This window comes from Thrips palmi, unplaced genomic scaffold, assembly GCF_012932325.1.
Source record: "Thrips palmi isolate BJ-2018 unplaced genomic scaffold, TpBJ-2018v1 HiC_scaffold_6, whole genome shotgun sequence".
Taxonomy (NCBI): domain Eukaryota; kingdom Metazoa; phylum Arthropoda; class Insecta; order Thysanoptera; family Thripidae; genus Thrips; species Thrips palmi.
Genome location: NW_023144633.1, coordinates 1,762,739 through 1,784,311, shown reverse-complemented (window position 1 = coordinate 1,784,311; position 21,573 = coordinate 1,762,739). Strand labels below are relative to the sequence as shown.

Sequence of the window (21,573 nt, the reverse complement as noted above, 5' to 3'; positions counted from 1 at the left end):
ATTTTTCAATTCGATAGCTCGAACTCGAAGGACCTCGAACGTAACCCTTTCGCACCCCCTCGCCCTCACCCACCCCTTCACCCCCGCAGTTGCCCAGCGAGTGCATAGAAACAAGAGCAATTAAAGAAGCAGAAAGTCCGATGAGCTAACGTCTCGTTTCTCGTTTCGTTTGCACGCCAGTAAAGAGAAAAAAGTAACATGCGGGAATTAAGGCGCTAATGCGGTCGATAAACCATTGATACCATGGTAAGATCCTAAAACTGAGTCGTAGTTACCGATAGTTTGCGTCCTCAGCCTACCTCTCAGCCGTGCTTCCACAAGTGGCCATCTTCTGTGGTACAAGTGTGTCAGTATTCTGAAAATCAGTGTGACATTTCAGTGTTCTGGAGATTTATCCAACTGGTTTCCAACTTCACTGAAGAGCAAACCAAGTTTTTTGGGCTCGGGGACTCCGGGACGTGAGGTTATAGTGCACACTCTGGGGTTGCCACCAGTCCATGTTACCTCCTGATTCCTCATTGAAGACTGAAGATGGAGGAAGAACCCAATTTACAGGAACAAATTTTTCACAACACAGTGAGAGAAAACATAATATTTATGCTGTTGTTTCTTCTACTGTACTTGTCTAGTTACACCCTCATTGGAAGATTTCGACGAAGAGACAGGGAAGAATATTTGTCCTCCGATGAAGATGAAGCCATGGTTTACCGGATCAGTCTTTGGCTATGTACCTTCTCATTGGCTGTTTCAGTAGGAGCTGCCCTATTGCTTCCGATTTCTATTGCTAGTAATGAAGTCCTCATTATTTACCCTAATAGTTATTATGTTAAGTGGCTCAATAGCTCCCTTATTCAAGGACTTTGGAATCATGTATTCCTGTTTTCCAATCTGTCCCTTTTTGTGCTACTTCCATTTGCATATCTATTTACCGAATCTGAAGGTTTTGCTGGAAGCCGTAAGGGCTTGATGGGGAGAGTGTATGAGACTGTTGTTGTTTTATTTTTACTGGGTATTGTTGTGTTAGGCATTACCTATATCATATCAGCTCTACTTGATAAAGACAAGTCTAGTATTCAGACCCTACTGAACCTGTGGTCCTATTATCTCCCCTTCTTGTATTCATGTGTTTCTTTCTTGGGTGTCCTCATGTTGCTGATCTGTACTCCTCTTGGCTTTGGAAGGTTATTTGGAGTGGTAAGCTTGTTCCTTGTGAAACCTCAATTTCTCCGAGACTTGAATGAAGAGTTTTCAGTTGCACAACTGGAAGAAGAATGTCTGCGGCGGCGTCTGAAGCAAGTGAAGGAATCTGACAATGCCACTCTCTGCCCCCCTCCAATGGTAATGCCAGTAGACATGTCTGAGTCTTTCATTAATCAGTCTTCAGAAAGCAATATCAAGAAAAAAGATTTAGTGTCAGTTCTTGAGAAAAAAATAAGGACTGTGGAGGAGAAACGCAAACTTGTTGACAAGCAAAGAAGTACATCTTGGCTGCAGAGGAACTTGGTGTATCCTGTGGCAATGATACTGCTCATTGCATTAACTTGCATTGCTGTTCTAATGGTGGTACAGAACACCTTGGAACTTCTCATTGGTATGAAGGCTCTTCCCTTGAGCACTCGTCAGTTTACGCTGGGCATCACCTCTTTGTCAATGCTTGGGCCATTTGGTGCTGCGCTTGAGATTGTTTTGATACTGTACCTATTTGCTACATCTTCCATAGGTTTGTACACTTTGCCCTTGTTGTCTCGAGTGAGACCAAAGTTAAAGGAAACTACATTAACTCACGTCATAGCTAATTGCTGTATGCTGCTTGTGTTGAGTTCAGCTCTACCAGTGCTTTCAAGAATATTAGGAATTACAAACTTTGACTTATTGGGTGATTTTGGAAGAATTGAGTGGCTTGGAAATTTCAAGATTGTGTTATTATACAATATAGCCTTTGCTTCAGCAGCCACTTTGTGTCTAATGAACAAATTTACAATAACTGTAAGAAAGGAGTTGTATGCCAGATTCCGGAGCTTTTTTGCAACAATATTTGAAGCATCGGCCTCCAAGAAAGGTACCAAAGCTCAAACTTCACCCACTAAAGAAGATTAGAAGTCATGTATGTATTTAGGTTAAATTTTCAATTGTGTATCGGCTAATGAGTGAATTGCATATGTGGGCCATATTTCCCATCTTATGAATATTCACAAAGATCTAGTTCTTTTTTTGTCTTGTTCAGTTGTAAGCGACAAAGATCTAGTTATGAGTGCTGTACCGTTATATACTCTAGGTATGTTTTGATTTTGTTTCTGTGCTTTCAAAACAATTTGTAACTAATTCAGTATTAAATAACATCATAACCACTCTAGTTGTATAAATATGTACATTGTCCTTTGAAACACTGATGTTTGGTCTTGACTGTGTTTGTAACTTCTCCTGTGTTTGAGTCGATATACTTTATCTTTCACTTCCTCTAGGATACGTAACTTATTTTTCATCTCAGCATTTTTCTTTGTGTAAATTTCCCTTTTGTTTATTACTATATTGGTAACTACCTATGTTAACAGGAAATGCTCACGTAATTTTAGAGGTTCTAATCGAACTCATCTCTGCACAATGCCAGTTCAGTCTAGTCATTATGTTTCCTTCATTGCATATTCCCACCCTCTTATTTGTATTTAACAGGCTGTAGATTAGTGGCTATAATCTTATCAATTATATTTTGTGCAGTGATAAGGACTTTTCAGCAATATTTCTGAAGTTTTCCCTAAGAGCCATGTGCTATAAGTCACATTATTGCATTTACATGCAATGTAGTTTTCTGTTTTTGTACTAATATTTAATGTGACTTGGCATTTTCCTCTTTCCTTTGGAACATTGCTTGCACATTAGGGATTTTGACTTGTACTGATCAGATCACTACCTAGCATTGTATCAGCACAAATTTATGAGACTGATTTGATTTACCGGTTTATGCTTGATTTATGTTAAATTTCAGCATGGACCTGCTGATGACATAGCTGAAATGACCATCTCCCTTTTATTAAATTTCCCTTGACTTGCACGAATTGTACTATGTGATCACTATTTTCATTAATTTTGATAAGTAATGTGCTTGAGAATATTGTCAGAGTCTGAAAGTTGGACTTTGTGTTTTAGCTTTCCCCCTTGTGTTATTGTTAGTAAAGACAAAAAATCTTAATACATCAAAGCTGTGATAAAGAAGGTCATACTCTCATGTGTCACTATGTTGTCTTTAATACTTGATAGTGTTTTGCTAAAGAAGCATTTTCTTTTTAGTTTATTTGCATTGCATTTGTGTACCTAAAATTTAAGAGTTTATGATTTTCCTTGGACATTGCCCAGGGCACATTAGGATCCACTCAGAGTCCTACCCAAGATTCTTCTGTAACCCTTATTACAGGAAGAACCTGAACTTGCTATTCTTCAAATGGTCTGAAACCATTTCTTTATTGTATGATTTGCCACTGCTTTGCAAGCTATGCTTACGGTGGGAAGTCATGGAAGACATGCTAACTTTTGGAATTCAATGGTATTTGTTTTGAACTTGTTTTTATTGTAGACTGCAAGTGGGATGGATTTTGGTTCATGTAAATTTGATACCACCAAATCTTAGTTTATGGTAAACATGAGTCTTATGTATAATATTTGCAATAAAAGTCTGATGGAAAATTGTTGACCTTTCAACAATTCTTTTGTCATGACTTATGTTATTTTATTAGGAAAACTTGAGAGCCTTTCTGAAACACCTCCTAATTGATCGTGGAGTCCAGTCTCTCTCATCATTGCTTTCCATCAAAGACTGTATGTGATTTTGAATAAATTTTACACAGATCAAATTGATGCTTTGCATTTTTTCAACCCATTCTTCTTAAATTTTGATTTGCAAACATCATGGGAAATTAGAGTGTAAATGTAAAGGGCTAGGGATTTGTTGTCCCTGTTTCCTGTTTGATAAAATGTAGATTTAACCCATAACATTCATTCGCTAAATTACACAAATTCACAAAACATGCTGTTCTTGCTTTCAACAGACTGACTTAAAGAGTGTTAAAACTATGTAGCTCACTAGACAGTTTCAGAAAGGCCCTCAAAGAATTGAATATTGCATGGTTTTTTCCCTCTAAATTAAGTTTCAGATTTCTTATTAGTAAGCGGCCTTGTCTTAAAATTGTGACTGAGGACTACTGTGTCCTTCATTTTGCGCATTTGCCTTTCTTTGACGGCAAATGCTTTAAAGTTTTATCCTTGTCTGAGTTGACTTTGACCCCAATTAAGCAAGTTCTTCCGTGTTTTGTGCTGTTAAAGTTTTGGCCAAGGGATTGTCTTTTTCCTCTCTTATGCAAAAATTTTTCTTTTCTCACACTTTGAATTTGATCAGCTATTAATTTCTTTAACACATTTCAACCACAGAAACATCCTAATGTAATCAAAATCAAACTTTGATTGAGGGGGGAAAATGTTTTCTTATCTTTGCAAATAAGGAAAGACTTAAGTTTGATAACTTGTTTACGCTCGTCTCACTAAAGCATCACAAAACCATGTCATAAATATGTCATCTTAGTTATGCTTGGTATCTAACTCAGAATCATTACTTGATTGATTCTTGTAGGCGGGGGATGCCGCATCTCTGTCTGCCCTTGAAGGACTTATGAAAGAGTTTTTCTCAAATGAAACCAGTAACGGACGCAAACATGAAATTGAGCAAGTCCTCCACGCATTTAGCAGTCAGCATGGTTCATGGCAACACTGCTTGTACTTTTTGGCTCATTCAGCCGATCCATACGTCTGCATGTACTGTTTGACTACTATTGAGGTAAGGATAGTGGCGATAAGTGCTACTTTGCAGATTGCTTGAAATTGAAGCTCTTTAACACTACCAACTTTATTTTCTGCAGACTGTTATAAACAAACAATGGTCAGCTTTAGCCTGGGAAGAAAGAGCTCAACTAAGGACAGCACTCTACCAATTATTATTGCAAAGGCATACATCTGTTGCAACATTTGTTAGAAACAAACTAGTCAAGCTTGTGGTTGATGTTGCTCGATTAGATTGGCCACATTTTTATCCTGATTTTCTTACAAATATTATCCAAGTAAGTGCTAATCAAGGTAATGATGAAAAGTATTTGCCTAAGTTTTATCTACTACACATTTGTTTCACTATTTCAGCTGTTGCAAAATGCAGATACAGTTACATTAGGCCTCGTCTTTGTTCAAACCTCTTCTGAAGAGCTTATATCATCTAGGGAAGATTTAAGTGTTTCTCGAAGAGAAGAACTGCGTAGATTACTTCTTCAATATGTTCCTCAGCTCTTTGCCATCCTCACAGGTTGACTACCTTCAATTTTATTATCCCTTTTATTCTTGATGATAATCTCAACCCTGTTGTTTGCAAACCACATTTCCTCTTTATTTCGCAGGTGTTCTTGAGGAAGCCCAGCAGTCTGAGGGAAGTGCTAATCGCAGAGGTAGTTCAACTGGATCTGTTGGAGCCCCTGCTGTGACCGCTACACCTCCCCCAAGCCCTACCCACGGTCAGCCCCACTCAGCATCGCCTCCCGGCTCTTTGTTAAGCTGCATGCTATCTTCAGGTGGAAGAGGAAGCAGCACAGGGGTTGTTAGATTAGCTCTTGAGGCACTCTCACATCTTCTCTCATGGGCACCCCTAGGCGAACATGTTTCAACTGCCTTAACATCCGCAATATTCTACTGGATACATGCTCACCACTCTGTAAGGCCAAATTTTATCTTAGCCCTGTCTGACTGATACTTTTAAACTCTAATTAATTAGAATTGTTAATTGTTGGTTTTGTTTTGTTTTACAGGTTCATGCTAGTAATACAGACACAAGTTTAAGTGCCTTGGCAATGGCAACCATTAATGAAATATTTTACAAAAAGTGTGTCCCAAATGAATGGGAGGATAGTCTACTAGGACTTTGTGAACAAGCTCTGGCGTTAAGTCATGAGTTAATTAATCATATTGAGAATCTTTCGGAAGAGTGAGTTAAAATTAATTTGACTAATTCTGTTCTGTCATTTTTCTGTTTCTTAACAAACCTTGGAAACTTTTTTCTCTTATCTTCATTCCTGTCCCACAGCCTTATTGAGAAGCTGCTGGACTTCCTGAGATTAGTTGTAAGTCAGCATCTACATCGTTTGGAGAAAAGTCCGAAGTGGCTAGTGTCCCAGCTTTTGTCCCTGCTGTTGCGTTTCACTTTTCAACAGCCTCATTTAGATGGCTATTACCAGTGCCTTGAAATTTGGGAACAGCTTTTAGAATACCTTCAACAACGTCAGAACAGTCAACTCAATGCCAGGTTTAGTATCGAACTCAATACTGACTTAGGGTGATCAGTCATTCACTGTGCAAATGATTGCTCTAATGCTTCAATCACCCTTTCAGATACCAAGAGGCCCTAGTATTGCTGGTCGGCCAAGTTTTAAAGAAAATGCAATTTCGTCAAAATAGAAATGAACTTTTGAACCTTGATGATGAAACTCTGGATGATGATGTAAGTGCTTACTTCAAAGTTCATTAGAACCTAAATTCTCTTAATTTTTATTCTAATTGGAAAATTGGTCTTCCAGGGTGAGACAGAGTGGCAAAGGTTTCTGAGAGAGAGTATAGAAAGCATTGCCAAAGTAGCAGAGCTTGCACCTCTTCACATTTATGCTCTTGTGGTAAGCACATAAACTTCTTATTCAAGAGCTTTCTATTATTAACTTACGTAATTTTAACATGTTGATTAATATTTTCAGCTTGAACCATGGAAAGAAGTGTGCTCGGAATACACTCATTTATGCTCTGAAAAAGTTGTGACAAATGCTGACCTGCAGCATTCTGTTCGAGATTTGGCGTCATTAACTCAGGCGATTGGTCGGTTTTGCCCTCATTTCACCGGGGAGAGCTTCATGGCTGGTATTCAGCAAGCTCAGCAGCTGGTGCAGGGTCTAGTTGCCATGGCAGCACTAGCAACTAAGCTTCGACCTCATCATTGGTCTCTCTCTCCTTCCACCATCTCAAGAAATTTATTACTTGTGTAAGTAATTGAGGTTTAATCATTGTTTTTATGATAGTTATTTCACTCATGACCTATTTTTAACATTGTGGTTTTGCTTTGCTAGACATGCCCAAGTCCTTGCAGCCTTAAAAGCGTGGAGCCATTGGGTTGCTCAGATGCAAGCAAGCTCAGTTGATCATGCACTCGTTGATCGTCTAATAAATGATATGGTTCGAGCCACTGTGGCGTTACTCCAGGACCATAACGAGCCTTCAACTCTCAAACACGCTGCTGCCCATCTCCTCCTTACTCTGGCAGGGACTGTCAAGTCCAGTCAGCTGTGGAATATGGAGCAAGTACGAAGCCTCTACAGTGATCCTCTCTCTCACCTCCAATCGTCTGTGAGTGCTATCCATTTGTACGTCTGGTATAAAGCTGCCTTAATTTTGCCGTATTCTTTAACGAGAAAACATTTGTTTCAGACTCAAAGTGTTGTTCGCCAAGCACTCTGCAGTGCATTGGTTGTTGTTGGCAATGAGGATTGTTGGGAAGAGAGGCATAAACTGATGTCCATGCTCTTGGAAGCAATGACCTCTGATCTTCGTAGATTGGCAACTTCTGGAGCCCATAATGCACAGGAGGCTGCACCAGTGATATCACGAACATTCCGACAGTTAGGAGAACTTGTAGAAAACTCTCAAGCAGAAAATACATGGGGTAGGAAGTTACTGTGTTCATCTTTACAGGTATGATTGAATTTACTATATGGAGTTTGATGTACTTGTTGCCCTAGTGCTTTTCTGGAAACAACTTTCCTCTCTGCTTGTAGACATGTCTGGAGCAGTCCTTGATTTTATTCCCATCTTATGTGAGTGATGCTGAAGTTAGTGAACAAGTCTTACACTTTTTCCTGGCCTCATTTGGCACTCTTCAAGTCCAACTTGGTGCTACATTTACACAACAAGCAGTTCACACATTCTTAGAATGTTTCACCAGGTATTTAAATTTCTTAGTTGTGTCTCATAAATGGTAACAATTTATATTAATCTTGCCAATGCCTCACTATTTTAGGGAACAGCTCTCTGTTTGCTTGCTTCAAGAAAAATGTGGTGGTGTTGAAAAATTTCTTCATATTTTGCAACTCATTGTGACACAACCAGGTGTGGCATTTAAACACTTCATTCCATCCAGCATAACTCTTTGTATGGATCACATATACCCAGTTATTGTGGATCACCCAGCTCCTTCAATCAAGCCTGCTCTGTTCCAACTTCTATTTAGGTATTGACTTTTTTAAAAACTGTAAAATGCCTTTACTGTTTTGCAATTAAGGAGTTTACCAGCCTGCATTGTGTACGTTTTCAGCATTTTATTGCACAAGTGGCAATATTTTTACTCTGGTCAGTTACAAAATGCCAGTGTGAGGTCTGAGCACAAGTCAGAACTTCTTTCTATCCTGAATGCATTTGGCCAATCTCTGCTCCAGTCTGACATAAATGTTTTTCGTCAAAATCTGCATAATTTAGAAGTTTTAAATAATCGATGGAAACTCTACCATAAGGTATGTTTCTCCTATACAGGTTTATTGATTTGCATGTTGATATTTATGTTTTTATATTCACTCTAACATAATCATTGGAAATTTGTTCTTTAGGCTGAATTTTGTGAGGGACTGCTTCCAAGATTTTTGTCGGTGCTCTTAGAAACACTTGTGAACAAATCCCACGCTCTCTTAAGTGAAGACATTGCTGTTGCTGTGTTTAACATGGCGAGTGTCGATTTTAGTTTCTTTTTTTCATCCTTTCTGCCAGAGTTTCTACAAACATCTGAAGGATTAGATGACTCTCAAAGGGTTCTTTTACTTCGAAATTTCAACAATTCCACTGTAAGTCCTCCATAACATTTATGTGTGAATCAAATTTTATGCTTTTGCAATATGGTTGTTAATAGTAATTATGTTCCCCCCAGGATTTGCCATCATTTACACAAAATGTTTCTCGTTTGACTAATGATATGAGGTGTTACAAACTTTGCAACTCGTTTCTACCTGCGGGCAGTATTCAGCTTTGAAAAGCATCATCTCGACCGAGTTACTTGCAAGTTCAACAAGTCTGCTCAAAATTTTATTGTTTTTTTTTTTGTTTTTGTTTTTATTGGATCCAGTCAAAATCACTTTCAAGTGTGTGTTGGATCATTTCAATTAATGGAAGTGGGGCATATTTCCTGAACTGCTTAAAATGTAATTGTATGATACTGATTTCTGTGATTTTTGACTCTGTATTCGTTTTTTACTGTGCCATTTTATTGTATTACTACTGTACATTCTCTCGAGAGAATCTATCATGGTACTTCCATCAAAATTTACCAACTTTGCTATTAGACTCTCTTGATTTATGTCTTTGATGATTTTATTTTATGATTGTTGTTAAAGATAGAGCGATTTTTGGCAGTTCGTTGTATGAACTCTTCAACTGCCAAATGTTGCTTAACATGTTCTGTTAAAATCTTTCTTTAGAGGTTTAACTGCAGCTCTGCAGTCGTTAGTATTAATGAAATGAGCGGAGCTGCCAATGAACAGGAATATTCTTATTGCATATTATAAAATTAATGAGCTGTTCCAATCTCTTTGTATCTCATTAAATGACTACAGATCTTGACTCCAATTAACATATAGTCTGCCAGTGGTAAGTCTGCCATACACATATTTATTAATGAATTTTGGACCATGTTGCATAGTTTTAAATCCAAAGCTTCATAATTCAGGCTTATGCATTAGTGTGGTTTGAAAATGTTTGCCAGTTTGCCTCTCATTCTAAGGTCACAACAAGTTCTGATGGATTTAAGGCTGAACATTCAATATTCAGTGGTGTAAGGCAATACAAATTTAACCGGGAGTTTTGTACATGTATTTATTCATTAACTGAGACTGTTTGTAAAGAATCTTTGAGCGTTTTTATCATTTTCTTTTTAATGTAAGGTGAGACAATAATTTATTTAATTTTCTTGCCTTGATAGAAGGGACCACAACAATGGTGGCAAACTGGTAGTAGTCAGGTCACTGGAGGATTGAGAGCTTAGTTGGTTTTGATGAATTTTTTTCTCAGAATAAAAATACCTGTTTTTGGTTTGTTGTTACATGACTGTTATGATCAATAATGAATTCAGTATTAGTTTTAATGCTTCATTCAATTCCTAAGATTCTAACATCATTGTGAATGAAACCAGTCACTCCTAAAAGTTTTTTCTACTGAATGGAATCCATAGGAAATGATGTGGATTAGAATCTTAACTGTTTTTGTTGGGCAATAATTTATCAAATTCGTGTTTTGTAAATAATATGGTACAAAGGGAGAGAGTTTCCTATAAAATGTCCCTTGTGCTGTTTTCCTCTTTGGTAGATTTTTTTACTTTTGAACATTTTGTATGTTGTCTTGTAATAAAAATATATCGTCGAATCTAAAGTTTTAATTCTTCCACACTCTTCCACACACGCCTACCTTTCAATACCGAAAATTCGGTCCGAAAGTATGGCCGGCGGGAATCGCACATGAGTGTGCCGCGGGACGGAGGGTCTGCTAGACAGCCACTCCCGAGCCGAGAGCAAGGCGGGCAGATTTCGTGGACACTGGAAATGTATACCCGACCAGCAGCTTGCCGCAGAGTTCCTGGGTCGAAAAGGAGAATCTTTTCCCATCTTCTACTCAGCTGGAGCGGCGGCGCCTGACAGGGTAGGCCAGTGGTTCTCAACCTTAGGGTCGCGACCCCAAGCGGGGTCGCGAAATTTTTTTAAGGGGTCGCGGCGATGCTGGGGTCGTGTTTTAGGCCGATTTTAAGCAGCCACTGCGTCTGATCCGAGGCGGGCATTTTGCTCCCTCAACGGGCAATCGGTCTTTGGACCTTCCTTTAGCATGCCTTTGTTACGGAGTGCAATTATCAGTCTTAGTTTGGGAGCAGTATTGTCTCAAAGTTGGCCGAAACGCTCAGAAATGTCTATGAAAAATCGTGTTTTGGGCCGATTTTAAGCAGCCACTGCGTCTGATCCGAGGCGGGCATTTTGCTCCCTCAACGGGCAATCGGTCTTTGGACCTTCCTTTAGCATGCCTTTGTTACGGAGTGCAATTATCAGTCTTAGTTTGGGAGCAGTATTGTCTCAAAGTTGGCCGAAACGCTCAGAAATGTCTATGAAAAATCGTGTTTTGGGCCGATTTTAAGCAGCCACTGCGTCTGATCCGAGGCGGGCATTTTGCTCCCTCAACGGGCAATTGGTCTTTGGACCTTCCTTTAGCATGCCTTTGTTACGGAGTGCAATTATCAGTCTTAGTTTGGGAGCAGTATTGTCTCAAAGTTGGCCGAAACGCTCAGAAATGTCTATGAAAAATCGTGTTTTGGGCCGATTTTAAGCAGCCACTGCTTCTGATCCGAGGCGGGCATTTTGCTCCCTCAACGGGCAGTTGGTCTTTGGACCTTCCTTTAGCATGCCTTTGTTACGGAGTGCGATTGTCAGTCTTAGTTTGGGAGCAGTATTGTCTCAAAGTCGATCAAAACGGTCGCAAGTGTCTTTGAAAAATCGTTGTGACTATTTTGGTCAACTTTGAGACAATACTGCTCCCAAACTAAGACTGATAATCGCACTCCGTAACAAAGGCATGCTAAAGGAAGGTCCAAAGACCAATTGCCCGTTGAGGGAGCAAAATGCCCGCCTCGGATCAGAAGCAGTGGCTGCTTAAAATCGGCCCAAAACACGATTTTTCATAGACATTTCTGAGCGTTTCGGCCAACTTTGAGACAATACTGCTCTCAAACTAAGACTGATAATTGCACTCCGTAACAAAGGCATGCTAAAGGAAGGTCCAAAGACCAACTGCCCGTTGAGGGAGCAAAATGCCCGCCTCGGATCAGACGCAGTGGCTGCTTAAAATCAGCCCAAAACACGATTTTTCATAGACATTTCTGAGCGTTTTGGCCAACTTTGAGACAATACTGCTCCCAAACTAAGACTGATAATTGCACTCCGTAACAAAGGCATGCTAAAGGAAGGTCCAAAGACCAGTTGCCCGTTGAGGGAGCAAAATGCCCGCCTCGGATCAGACGCCGTGGCTGCTTAAAATCAGCCCAAAACACGATTTTTCATAGACATTTCTGAGCGTTTTGGCCAACTTTGAGACAATACTGCTCCCAAACTAAGACTGATAATTGCACTCCGTAACAAAGGCATGCTAAAGGAAGGTCCAAAGACCAACTGCCCGTTGAGGGATCAAAATGCCCGCCTCGGATCAGACGCCGTGGCATGTTAAAGGAGGGGTCCCGTGGGGTCGCGAAATTTTTCCTGGGGGTCGCGGAAATTTTTGGCTTCAAATTTGGGGTCGCGAGCCGAGAAAGGTTGAGAACCGCTGGGGTAGGCAACCCACCCGCCTTCAGCGGTAGGCGGCTGGCCCGCTCTCCGGGCTGCGTTGGGCTGAGCGGTTGAGTGGCGAAGCGACAGACAAGGAAGTGGCGGGGAGGGGGAAGGGGATAGAATGGGATGGAAGGCAAATAGTCTAGCGCGGCAAAACGGACAGTGGTTTGCGCGAGTTCTCTGCAACAGTCCGAGTTTCGTCTTCCACGCGCAATCCGCGAGCCTTCTGCGCGGCGCCACAAACTAGCAGCGATCACCCGTGGAACCAGGTGAGGCCACCAATCAATCATCACTCGGCCAGAAATCTACTCTCTACCCCGAAACACAAACCAAAGCAAATGTTTGACGGAAGATTGCAACCCACCGTTGAGTCGTCTGTATGTATTTTATTTAAATCGGGTGTTCCGAAGGGCCGGTCGCGCTTTACGGCGTAACTCAAGTCTTTGCTGGTATCAATGACTTATTTGAGTCTTGGGGTTTTGCATACGACATCAGGTAGTGGGTGTCGGGCATACGCAAGAGTATTCGGGGAGGAGAGGGGGGGGGGATGCGCTATGACCGCGAGCTGCGCCTAAAGTTACGCATGCCGCGTGATTTTCGAGTCGGAAAAGAGCAATTTACGGTGTTGTGACTCGAATCTAGGCCGCGCGAGGCGAGGCGGTCAGGGACTGGCTGCCCGCGACCTTCCCCTACCCTCTTCGGATATGAGGAATATCTTTGGCATCGGCTGGCGACGCGACACCAACGCACAGCGCGCCCTTGACCCGCAGAGGCGGCATAGCGGCATGTCACCGCGCGGCCCCCGATAAGGGACTTATTGAATGACACGCACACACACACGCACACACAAACGCACACACACACACCCGCGCGCGCGGATGTGATTGGCGTTTTTGAAGGTGCTGTTCGTAATTTAGTTTTTCCCCCTGGGCGCCACCCATTCTTTGCAGCTGCAGCCGGGCCGGTTACTCGACAACCATGAAGGTGCCCTGCGCTGTCGCGCTGCTTGTCGCGCTGGCCGTCTGCAGGGAGTCCGCCGCGGCCCCCGCCGTCATCACCACGGACGCCGACGGTGGGTACAGTACCCAGAGAGTGGGCGGGCACAGTGTGCCAGGAGACCGGTGGAGGCGGCCGAAACTCCAGACGCGTTTTGAGCTCCAGAGTCGCTAAATGGGGCTCGAACCGAACGTGTGACCCCACCAATGGATTGCTCGTTCGGAGAGCAATCCATTGGTGGGGCCACACGTTCGGTGCGAGCCCCATTTAGCGAGTCTGGAGCTCAAAACACGTCCGGGATTTTGACCGCCTCCACCGGTCTTCTGGCCCACTGCGCGTTGTGTTTTGACCAGCGACGACTGATGTCAAAGCCGCCATGCTGTCTTGCAGGTACGCTCAACTGCGACGGCATGAGGTGTCCTCCCGGAGACGGCCTGCTGTGCCTGGTCAGCACCAAGATGGCCAATGGCATGGCCACGGTGCAGCGCCAGTGCGTCAACGGGGCCGGTAGGTGGACGCGGTGGACGCGTCAGCCCGTCAGCGCGTCATCGTTCTTGTTGTCGCTCCGATCGAGATTCGAGAACCGACTGGCCGCTACACTGACCTCGCTTCCGTTCCAGGCGTCGTGGTCGCGGAGAACGTCAGCACGGCGCCGAGCCCCGGGATCGCCTTCGGCCAGCAGACCGCCAGGGCGCTGTACAAGAAGAACTAGTGACGCCGCCTCCGCCGCTCGCACCCGCCTCCCGCACGCCCCACTTACCACACGCCCACCATTAGACTAAGTTCAAGTTGAAATAAAACTACCTTTGAAATAATTTGTGTCTCCGTGGCTGGCGGCAGTGCATCCTGTACGCCAAATTTCCGAAGGCTGGGGGAGGGCGCCAGCGCGCCAGCAGCGTCAGCACTGCGTTCGCACCCAGGTGAGGCCTGGGCTGGTCTGATTGCGAGAGTCGTTTTCGTCGCTGTCTCTCTCGCACCTGCACGGGACACGCCATGAGTGCGAGAGCGACAGAGCGACGACGAAGACTCTCGCAATGAGCCTGCTGCTGGGGGCACACCTGGCCCATTAGCTGGGCCTGGGCCTGGGCCCTACTCCTCCCCGCGACAGTCCCGACAGTCGAGCCGCAGCGTTCCGCACTGGCCCACTGAGAGTGCCGAGAGTAAGCCTTACCAAGGGTCTGAGGTCTGCTCCCTACTCGGCCTGCGGTGGCCGGTAGCGCCCCGACGACGACAACAACACCAACAACACTAGAATGGCTCGCTCATGAGCCAGGCCCGTTGCCGGACATGGGGCGCACCGCACGGACCTCAATGGAAGCACCCGCCAGAAAGTGAGTTCTCCGAAAGAAACAAAAAAGCAAGTTTCGGCGGCAGCTTACGGCTTGTGGTTGGCCCGCTATGACGTTTCCGGCAAAGTTAATTCCCATTTCATTAAATTTCCCCCCTCGGTCGGACGTGTGAAACAGTGTCTTGTTTGACGACACCGACTCCGTTTATGCAGCGAAGCCGCTTGTGTACTCGTGATAATCCCCATAAATCCTTCTTGTGGTTCGCGGCCTGTTCTCGGAGCAAAGTTTACTTCTAAAAAAAATTCAACGTCCCATTTTTCAACAGACGTTCATAGAGCGACTTAAACCCATCGTTCAAGTCAGGAAGGCGCGTCTTTAAGAGCAAGCCGATTGAAGGTTTCTAGGCACGCGGGATTTGCTATTTGAATGTGTGCCAGGTGCCTGGGCTCACGCATGGGCTTGCGAGTGGTGCTCCTCGCGGTGCTGTCCGGAGGCTTTCGAGGACTGCCTCTGGCACTGGGCGAGGCCCAGCCCGTCGTGCGGTCGGGTCTGGGCCCCGGCCTGCTCGGCCTGCGCCAGCTGCCGTGGAGCGGCTTCGTCTCGGCTGCGGCCAGCGGCGAGGCCCTCGCCGTCGACGGCGACCTGCTCTCGGCCGCCACCGAGAACACGCCGGCGGAGTCGACGCGGACCTCGGCCGTCGAACGGACGTCACCGCCCGCCACCACTGACTGGGCGGGGCGGCAGACGGACGCCGGCGTGACGGTGACCAGGGTGACGAGCACGGCGGCGACGGTCGCCGTCACAGCCCCCGCCCCCGCCACCACAGTCCGCCTCGACGGCCACCCCGCCGGCAACACCTCCCACCCACCGCCCCACCAGCCGGGGCCGCCGGGGGGCCAGCACAACCCCTGCCGCCACGCCTACCACCGGCCGCCGCGCTGCGAGTCGAGCCTGCACGGCTACAAGATGGACGTCTTCTGCTCCGGCGGCGTGCACAAGGTGTCGCGGTCTCGGAGGTGAGCGCGGCCGCGGCGTGCTTGGAGGGGCACCGCGAGGCGTTAAGCCAGCCGGCCTGTTGCAGCCACAAGGTGAAGACGGCCAACGTGACGCTGGTGCTGTGCTTCTGGCCGGAGGACACCTTGGACCCGGCCTTGCTGACCAGCTTCCCGCGCCTGCACCGCCTCGAGGTGACGGAGAGCAACGTCACGGAGGTCCTGGACTTCCCCTACCACGACCACCTCGAGGCAGGTGCCGTCGCCAGTCGCCCTCGCCAGTCGCCCTGCCCACAATGCCGGTTCGCTCTATTCACGCGCACTCCTTTCCCAGGAGCTGGTGTTGTCCGGGCTGCGCTTGACGTGGCTGAGCGATGACGTGTTCTCCGGGCTGCGCCGCCTGCGCGTGCTGGACATCAGCCGGAACCAGTTGAGCGTGCTGGGGAGCGCCACGCTGCTGCGCCCGCCCAGCCTCAGGAGGGTCATGTTGGGAGGTAACGCTGCGAACGTCAACACGGCGCTACCCCGCGCGCGTTCTGGCGGTCTGGCGCGTGGGGTAGCGACCGCAGCGAGTACGGAAGTACGCACGCCCACGCGCGGCGCTCAGTCCCCGCGGCCCTGCCCTCGCAGGCAACCCCTGGCGCTGCACCTTGGCGTTGGCCTGGTTGACGGAGCTGCGGAGCGTCACGCTGGTGGACGAGGACGCCATGCAGTGCGGCGCGGCGCTGCACCCGAGGAGGCCCGTCATGACCGTCATGGCCCTGCTCAAGGTGAGGCAGGCCGGCTGGACGTTCGGCGGTCCAGCCCGCGGAAGGCGCCTGCGGGATGCAGGGTAGGCAGGCCCGCGAGACAGCGGCGTGGTGCGGGCCGGCCTCCTCGGCCAGCAGGCGCTTCCAGCCTGGCGGGTAGGCAGGCCCGCACCACGTCGATGTCTCGCGGGCCTGCCTACCCTGCATCCCGCAGGCGGCGTGGACCGGCTGACGCCCGGACGGCTCTGTGTCGGGCAGCGCGTGGCGGCCGAGTGCCCCGCGGACGACGCCTGCTCGTGCGAGCTGACACGCCTCGTCCGGGACGCCAGGAACGACGCCCCGGCCAAGGCCAGCGAGCTGGTGCCCATCATCACGGTCAACTGCAGCTACCGCGGCCTCGGCGCCATGCCGGGCTCGCTGCCGGCCAACACCACCACGCTCCTGCTGCGCGGCAACAAGGTGGGTCTCGCGGTGGCGGGGCTGCTGTCGGGCTTTTCTCTCCAGCTGCTCCCCCTTCTCGCAGATCAGCAGCGTGCGGCCTCTGGTGGACAGGCACGCCAGCGTGCTCGACGTGTACCTCGACAACAACGCGGTCGAGTCCATCGCCGACCTGGAGGGCTCCCCGTGGCTCACTAACTTCAGGGTGCTCAGCCTCCGGGCCAACAAGCTGCAGCAGGTGCGTAACCCGCATATTCCTCTAAAAAAAGGGTAGTGGAAAACAACGAAAAGGACTCCTTTTTATCTGCAGTTGCCGACGTACGCGCTGGACAACGCCCTGGAGAGGAACGAGCACGCCGTCAGGGTGTACCTGGGGCTGAACCCGTGGCTCTGCGACTGCCAGTTCATGCCGACGTTCCAGGTAGGCGAGGAGTTCTCCCGCCCCTCAAGTCACTAGTCACCGAGTCGTTTCCCCCTTCCGCAGGAACTCCTCGCCAAGTACAAGTCCCTCATCGCCGACTGGGACGACATTCGGTGCGCCGAGGTGGAGGGTGACGACAACTCAATGAAAAAGGTAACGCCAAAATTCTACACCCAACGCACATCTAAAACCATTAATTAATTTTTAAAAAAATGTCCCTATTATTTTGGACGCAGATCCACGGCTTGAGCCGCAGTGCAGTGTGCAGGGAGGAGCCCCAAGTGACTGCGCTGGACTTGCTGAACGGCGCTTTGGGGGCCTCGCTGTTCGCGGTGCTGGCCAAGCTGTCCTACGACTACTGGCAGTACCGCCAGTACGGCAGGCTGCCCTGGATCGCCACCAAGCTCCCTTAGGCCACACCGTGACACCGTGCAAGCGCATAAAAGTAAGACAGGCACTTTATTCAACTTGTTTTTCTTTTTTCAGTCGCGACACACTCAACATTACAAAACCATAAAACTTGTGTAAAGTAAATAAAATAAATAATTGTAAAAATAATAAATTAAATAAATAAACCACTACTTGTGGAAACAGACACAAAAACGAACTAACAGACAAAGTTTGAACTATGGATCCTGTTAAAAACAAGAAGTAAAATTCTAAGTTTAAGAGTCTTGCTTCAATGCAGCATTGTGAACTTGTCCAGCCAAAGAGAGCGGCGCCGTCTCTTCGTTGCATTCTGGCTGTTCTGAGATCGTAAACATGGTGGCATGCCATTCAGTTACTGAGCGCTGTCGCTGCCCCGTTCGTCTCTGAGGCCAAGTCCTACAGGCTCGTGGGTGCTCGGCGGGAACGGGAACGCGACCTGCGACTCGGCGCAGTCTCGGCGGCTCAAGCTTTCTTCACGGGGATCGTGGGGGAAGCGGGGGCGGCAGGTGCGGGGACGGCGGCAACCGCGGGGACGGTGACAACCGCGGGGGCGGGGACAGGCACGGGGGCGGGCACCTTGCCGGTCGGTTTGTTGGAAGCGGGCGGCGGCGTTCGGGGCTTGTTGTCGTCCTTGATGACGGTGATCTTGTGCGCGCTGTGCTGGCTGTGGTGGCTGTGGTGGTGGGCCACGGACACCTTGGCGGCCTCCTTGTCCTTGACGGCGGCCACCGGCGCCGGCTTGAGCGGCTGCTTGGCCTGCTGCTGCTTCAGCTGCTGCTGGCTGTGGCGGTGGAGCTGCGGCTTGACGGGCACCTTGACGGCGGGCTTCACGTCCGGCGTCTTGGCGGCCTCCTTGATGTTGGCCTTGTTGTTGAAGCTGGCCGCTATGCGGTCCTGGACGGAGATCGGCGTCTTCACCGCGACCACCTTGACGGCGTCCTTCGATGGCTCTTTGACGGCGGCGTGCTTGACGGGGTGGCCTTTGTGGGCGTGGACTGGCTCCTTCGAGGCCTCTTTGAGGGAGTCCTTGACGGCGTCCTTGGAGAGGGTCTTGACGGGCTCCTTGACGGGCTCCCTGGTAGCTGTCTTGACGGAGGACACAGACGGCGCGGGGATGGGCGCGGCAGCGGGCACGGCGTCCTCGCTAGCGGCCCCACTGATCGGGTCCTTGGAGGCTTCCTTGACGGCCTCCTTGACGGGAGCTTTGACGACGGCGTCCTTGGGAACGGGGTCCTTCGGCGCTGCTACCTTCACGGCTTCCTTGACGGCGGGCTCCTTGACCGCTACCTTGGCGGCGTCCTTGACGGCGTCCTTGGCCTGCTCTGGAGCCTGTGTCGGCGCGGGGGCCACAGCGGGGGCCACAGGCTTGACTGTCGGCCGGTGCTTCCTGGTGCCGTGGTGGTGATGGTGCTTGCGGGTGTTGGACCTGCGCAGAGCAGAAGTGGCAGTTTAACCGGGAGACCGGGCCGACGGGCCGCAGAGATTTGAACGCGGGGCTCGGCTAGCGGCAGCGAGCGGTACTCACGACTGGGGCCGGCGGGAGCGTCGGCAGCGTCCGCTCTGGTCGCGGTAGTAGCCCTGGCCGCAGTGCAGGTGCGCGACGGACACGGTGCCGACCGGCCGCACCCCCTGGCTCTGCGCCGGCCGCCCTGAGGGCCCCACCCCGGCCGACACGGGGGCAGTGGGGGCGGCGGGGGCAGGGGCGGCGCGTGCCTCCACGGCCGTCGTGGCCCTGGGTTCAAGCTCCTCGTCGCCGCCGTGCCCGTCGCCGTCGTGCTCCTCGTCACGGGGGGCAGCCGCGACCCACAGCGGCAAGTCCAGCGCCCTGCACAGCCGCAAGACTCGTTCGTACAGCTGACATCACGACACGAGTTGAGGTACTACAGGCTACAGTGTACTTACGACGCCGAGTCGCTGCGCTCGTGGGGCAGCAGCCCGCCCGTCTTGTGCTTGATGGAGGCCAGCTTGTCGTTGGGGCGGCGCGGCGCGTTGGCCGATGGGCTGTTCGCGGCGGCCGAGGCTGCCGGGGGCGGCGAAGGCGCGGCGTCGACCACGCCGCCAGCCCCCTTCAGGACCTCCAGGGACTCGACCACGGCCGCGTTGGGCCGCGGCCGGACCGTCTCAGCGGCCTGGGCCGCCTGGATCTGCAAACGGAGGTTCAAGACGGTGTCAGGGACCATAAGCGCAGCAATCCTTTTCACGCGGCGTCGCGCTTTGTCCGACTTGGAACCGCTGCCCGCTGAAGGCCCGCGGAAGTCAATCCGCGTGCCATGAGGTCGCACCGCCCCCACCAGCTGAGTGGGCTGCAGGTCCCGAAGGCCTACCGAAGGCCTACCGAGGGCAGAGCGCGGCGGGGCGGGGCGGAAAGGGCAACGTCCCTGCGAGTGCTTGGCGGCTTGGCGGCGCGGGGCGGCGCGGGGCACCGCACTGGCACAGCCTCAGCCTCCCTCCAGCGGGGCTCCGAGCAACGGACTCGGACACATCAACTGCCAACTCGTGTGAGGCCGGGGCCGGGCCGCCTGCTGACTGGCGACTGCTTGGCGGCGCCCTCAAGTGCCCCGCGTGGGCGGTTGGCGGCTCAACGGCATGCTAGCTGTTCGCCCTACATTTACTGCCGCCCTGTACGGCCGGTGTGGCCGGTACGGCGTGCATTCCAGGGCCGCGTCCGAGGCGCCCCGACCGCGCACCGCGACGGCGCGCCGCCCGGGCATTCCCTCTGCCGCCTGGGACTCGACTCGGACGCGTCGCGGTCCCGGTGCGGTCCTCGCGGGGGACTCGAGCCCCGGCCAGGCCGGCCAGGCAGTGGAGCTGTGGGCGAGGTGGTCGGCCAGGACCGCGGGGGCCATGGCCATGGGGCAGCGCGAAGCGACCGCAGCGCGACGCGCAGTCCATCCCACCCCCGGCTACGCCACTGGCTACGCCCCTGGCTCTTGGCGTGAAGGAAGACGCCGAAGACACGCAGCATGACACGACACTGCAATCAGCGCGGCACTCCAGCCGCCCAGCCCTTGGACGGCCTCCTAATGAGGAGAGGCAGCAGGCTGATTGCGAACAGTGCCGTCGTCGCCCTGTCTCTCTCGCACTCGCGGGCCGCCCAGTGGCGGTGCGAGAGAGACGCAGTGACTGTTCGGAATCAGACTACCGGCGGCCAGTGCGTATAATGAGCGAGAGCGAGAGAGACAGAGGAGGGCGCGGTTTTCAAACGGTGTCCCGCGCCTTGCCGCGCCTGGCCGCGCCGTGTCGTGACGATGGAGACTCCAGCGCTGGACCCTTGCTGATCATTATCCCGTCGAACGCTGCTTAGCGCTCGGCGCTACCGCGGGGGCCGCGGGGCCGTTACCCGGAGCTCCCCGGAGTTACCGCCGAACAAGGCCTGCTCGGAAGGCCCAAGTTCGAACCGCGGTGGCCGCCGCGATTGGAGGGAGGGCCGCCGCCTGGTCAACTTCGGGGGCATTCAGGGCGCAAGAATGAATCTGATCAGAGTCCACAAAGGGCTCCTCTTTCTACACCGAAACAAGCGAACCAAGGACTGGAAATGGGGATGTGCCTTCGAAATGAGTCGAACCCGTCGTGTACCCACCATGGCGCCCTCGAGCTGCTCGTCCTCCACGATGGCGTACACCTCGAGGTCCTTGAGGTCCACCTGCACGTTGAGGCTGCCGTTCTGCCGCTGGTCGAAGCGCACGGGCTTGGCGGCGCCGGGGGACGCCGCGGCCAGCACCACGGCCACGACGAGGGCGGCGCGGAGGGCGGCGTCGCGCCGGGGCAGCAGCAGCACCATCTCGACGAGCTCGGCCTAGGCGAGGGCGAGGGCGACGCGGAGCAGGGCTGGAGGTGGCGGAGTCGACCGGA

At 50.3% G+C, this 21,573-nt stretch overlaps 4 protein-coding genes across 5 annotated transcripts; 3 read left to right on the top strand and 1 right to left on the bottom strand.

Moving 5' to 3' along the window:
* The first annotated feature begins 74 nt into the window (after positions 1-74).
* On the top strand, positions 75-10,467 carry LOC117651737 (protein Lilipod). Of its 2 annotated transcripts, XM_034396042.1 has the most exons (17): positions 75-246; positions 4,619-4,822; positions 4,905-5,102; positions 5,179-5,338; positions 5,430-5,740; positions 5,835-6,010; positions 6,110-6,328; positions 6,415-6,523; positions 6,600-6,692; positions 6,771-7,051; positions 7,137-7,413; positions 7,495-7,758; positions 7,842-8,008; positions 8,084-8,293; positions 8,378-8,573; positions 8,667-8,897; positions 8,981-10,467. In XM_034396042.1, the coding sequence occupies exons 1-17, from the start codon at positions 244-246 to the stop codon at positions 9,080-9,082; spliced, it is 3,201 nt and encodes a 1,066-aa protein (XP_034251933.1). In that variant the 5' UTR covers positions 75-243; the 3' UTR covers positions 9,083-10,467. The 2 variants fall into 2 exon arrangements, with proteins under 2 accessions (XP_034251933.1, XP_034251934.1); XM_034396043.1 differs by lacking the exons at positions 4,619-4,822; positions 4,905-5,102; positions 5,179-5,338; ... (11 more) ...; positions 8,667-8,897; positions 8,981-10,467 and adding an exon at positions 380-3,845.
* A 2,076-nt stretch (positions 10,468-12,543) lies between these two features.
* Positions 12,544-14,218, top strand: LOC117651693. Its single transcript, XM_034395958.1, has 4 exons — positions 12,544-12,676; positions 13,358-13,479; positions 13,794-13,910; positions 14,024-14,218. The coding sequence occupies exons 2-4, from the start codon at positions 13,386-13,388 to the stop codon at positions 14,113-14,115; spliced, it is 303 nt and encodes a 100-aa protein (XP_034251849.1). The 5' UTR covers positions 12,544-12,676; positions 13,358-13,385; the 3' UTR covers positions 14,116-14,218.
* Positions 14,219-15,578: 1,360 nt separating this feature from the next.
* LOC117651629 (protein singed wings 2) lies at positions 15,579-17,890 on the top strand. Its single transcript, XM_034395809.1, has 9 exons — positions 15,579-15,708; positions 15,774-15,936; positions 16,019-16,178; positions 16,315-16,454; positions 16,692-16,892; positions 16,957-17,109; positions 17,182-17,292; positions 17,356-17,445; positions 17,529-17,890. The coding sequence occupies exons 1-9, from the start codon at positions 15,659-15,661 to the stop codon at positions 17,703-17,705; spliced, it is 1,245 nt and encodes a 414-aa protein (XP_034251700.1). The 5' UTR covers positions 15,579-15,658; the 3' UTR covers positions 17,706-17,890.
* Positions 17,733-21,451, bottom strand: LOC117651630 (proteoglycan 4-like; the record flags this gene model as incomplete). Its single annotated transcript, XM_034395810.1, has 4 exons — positions 17,733-19,147; positions 19,247-19,546; positions 19,627-19,859; positions 21,302-21,451. Coding segments are annotated over 4 exons (1,647 nt in total), but the record flags the coding sequence as incomplete, so codon positions are not given.
* Between the last annotated feature and the right edge of the window lie 122 nt (positions 21,452-21,573).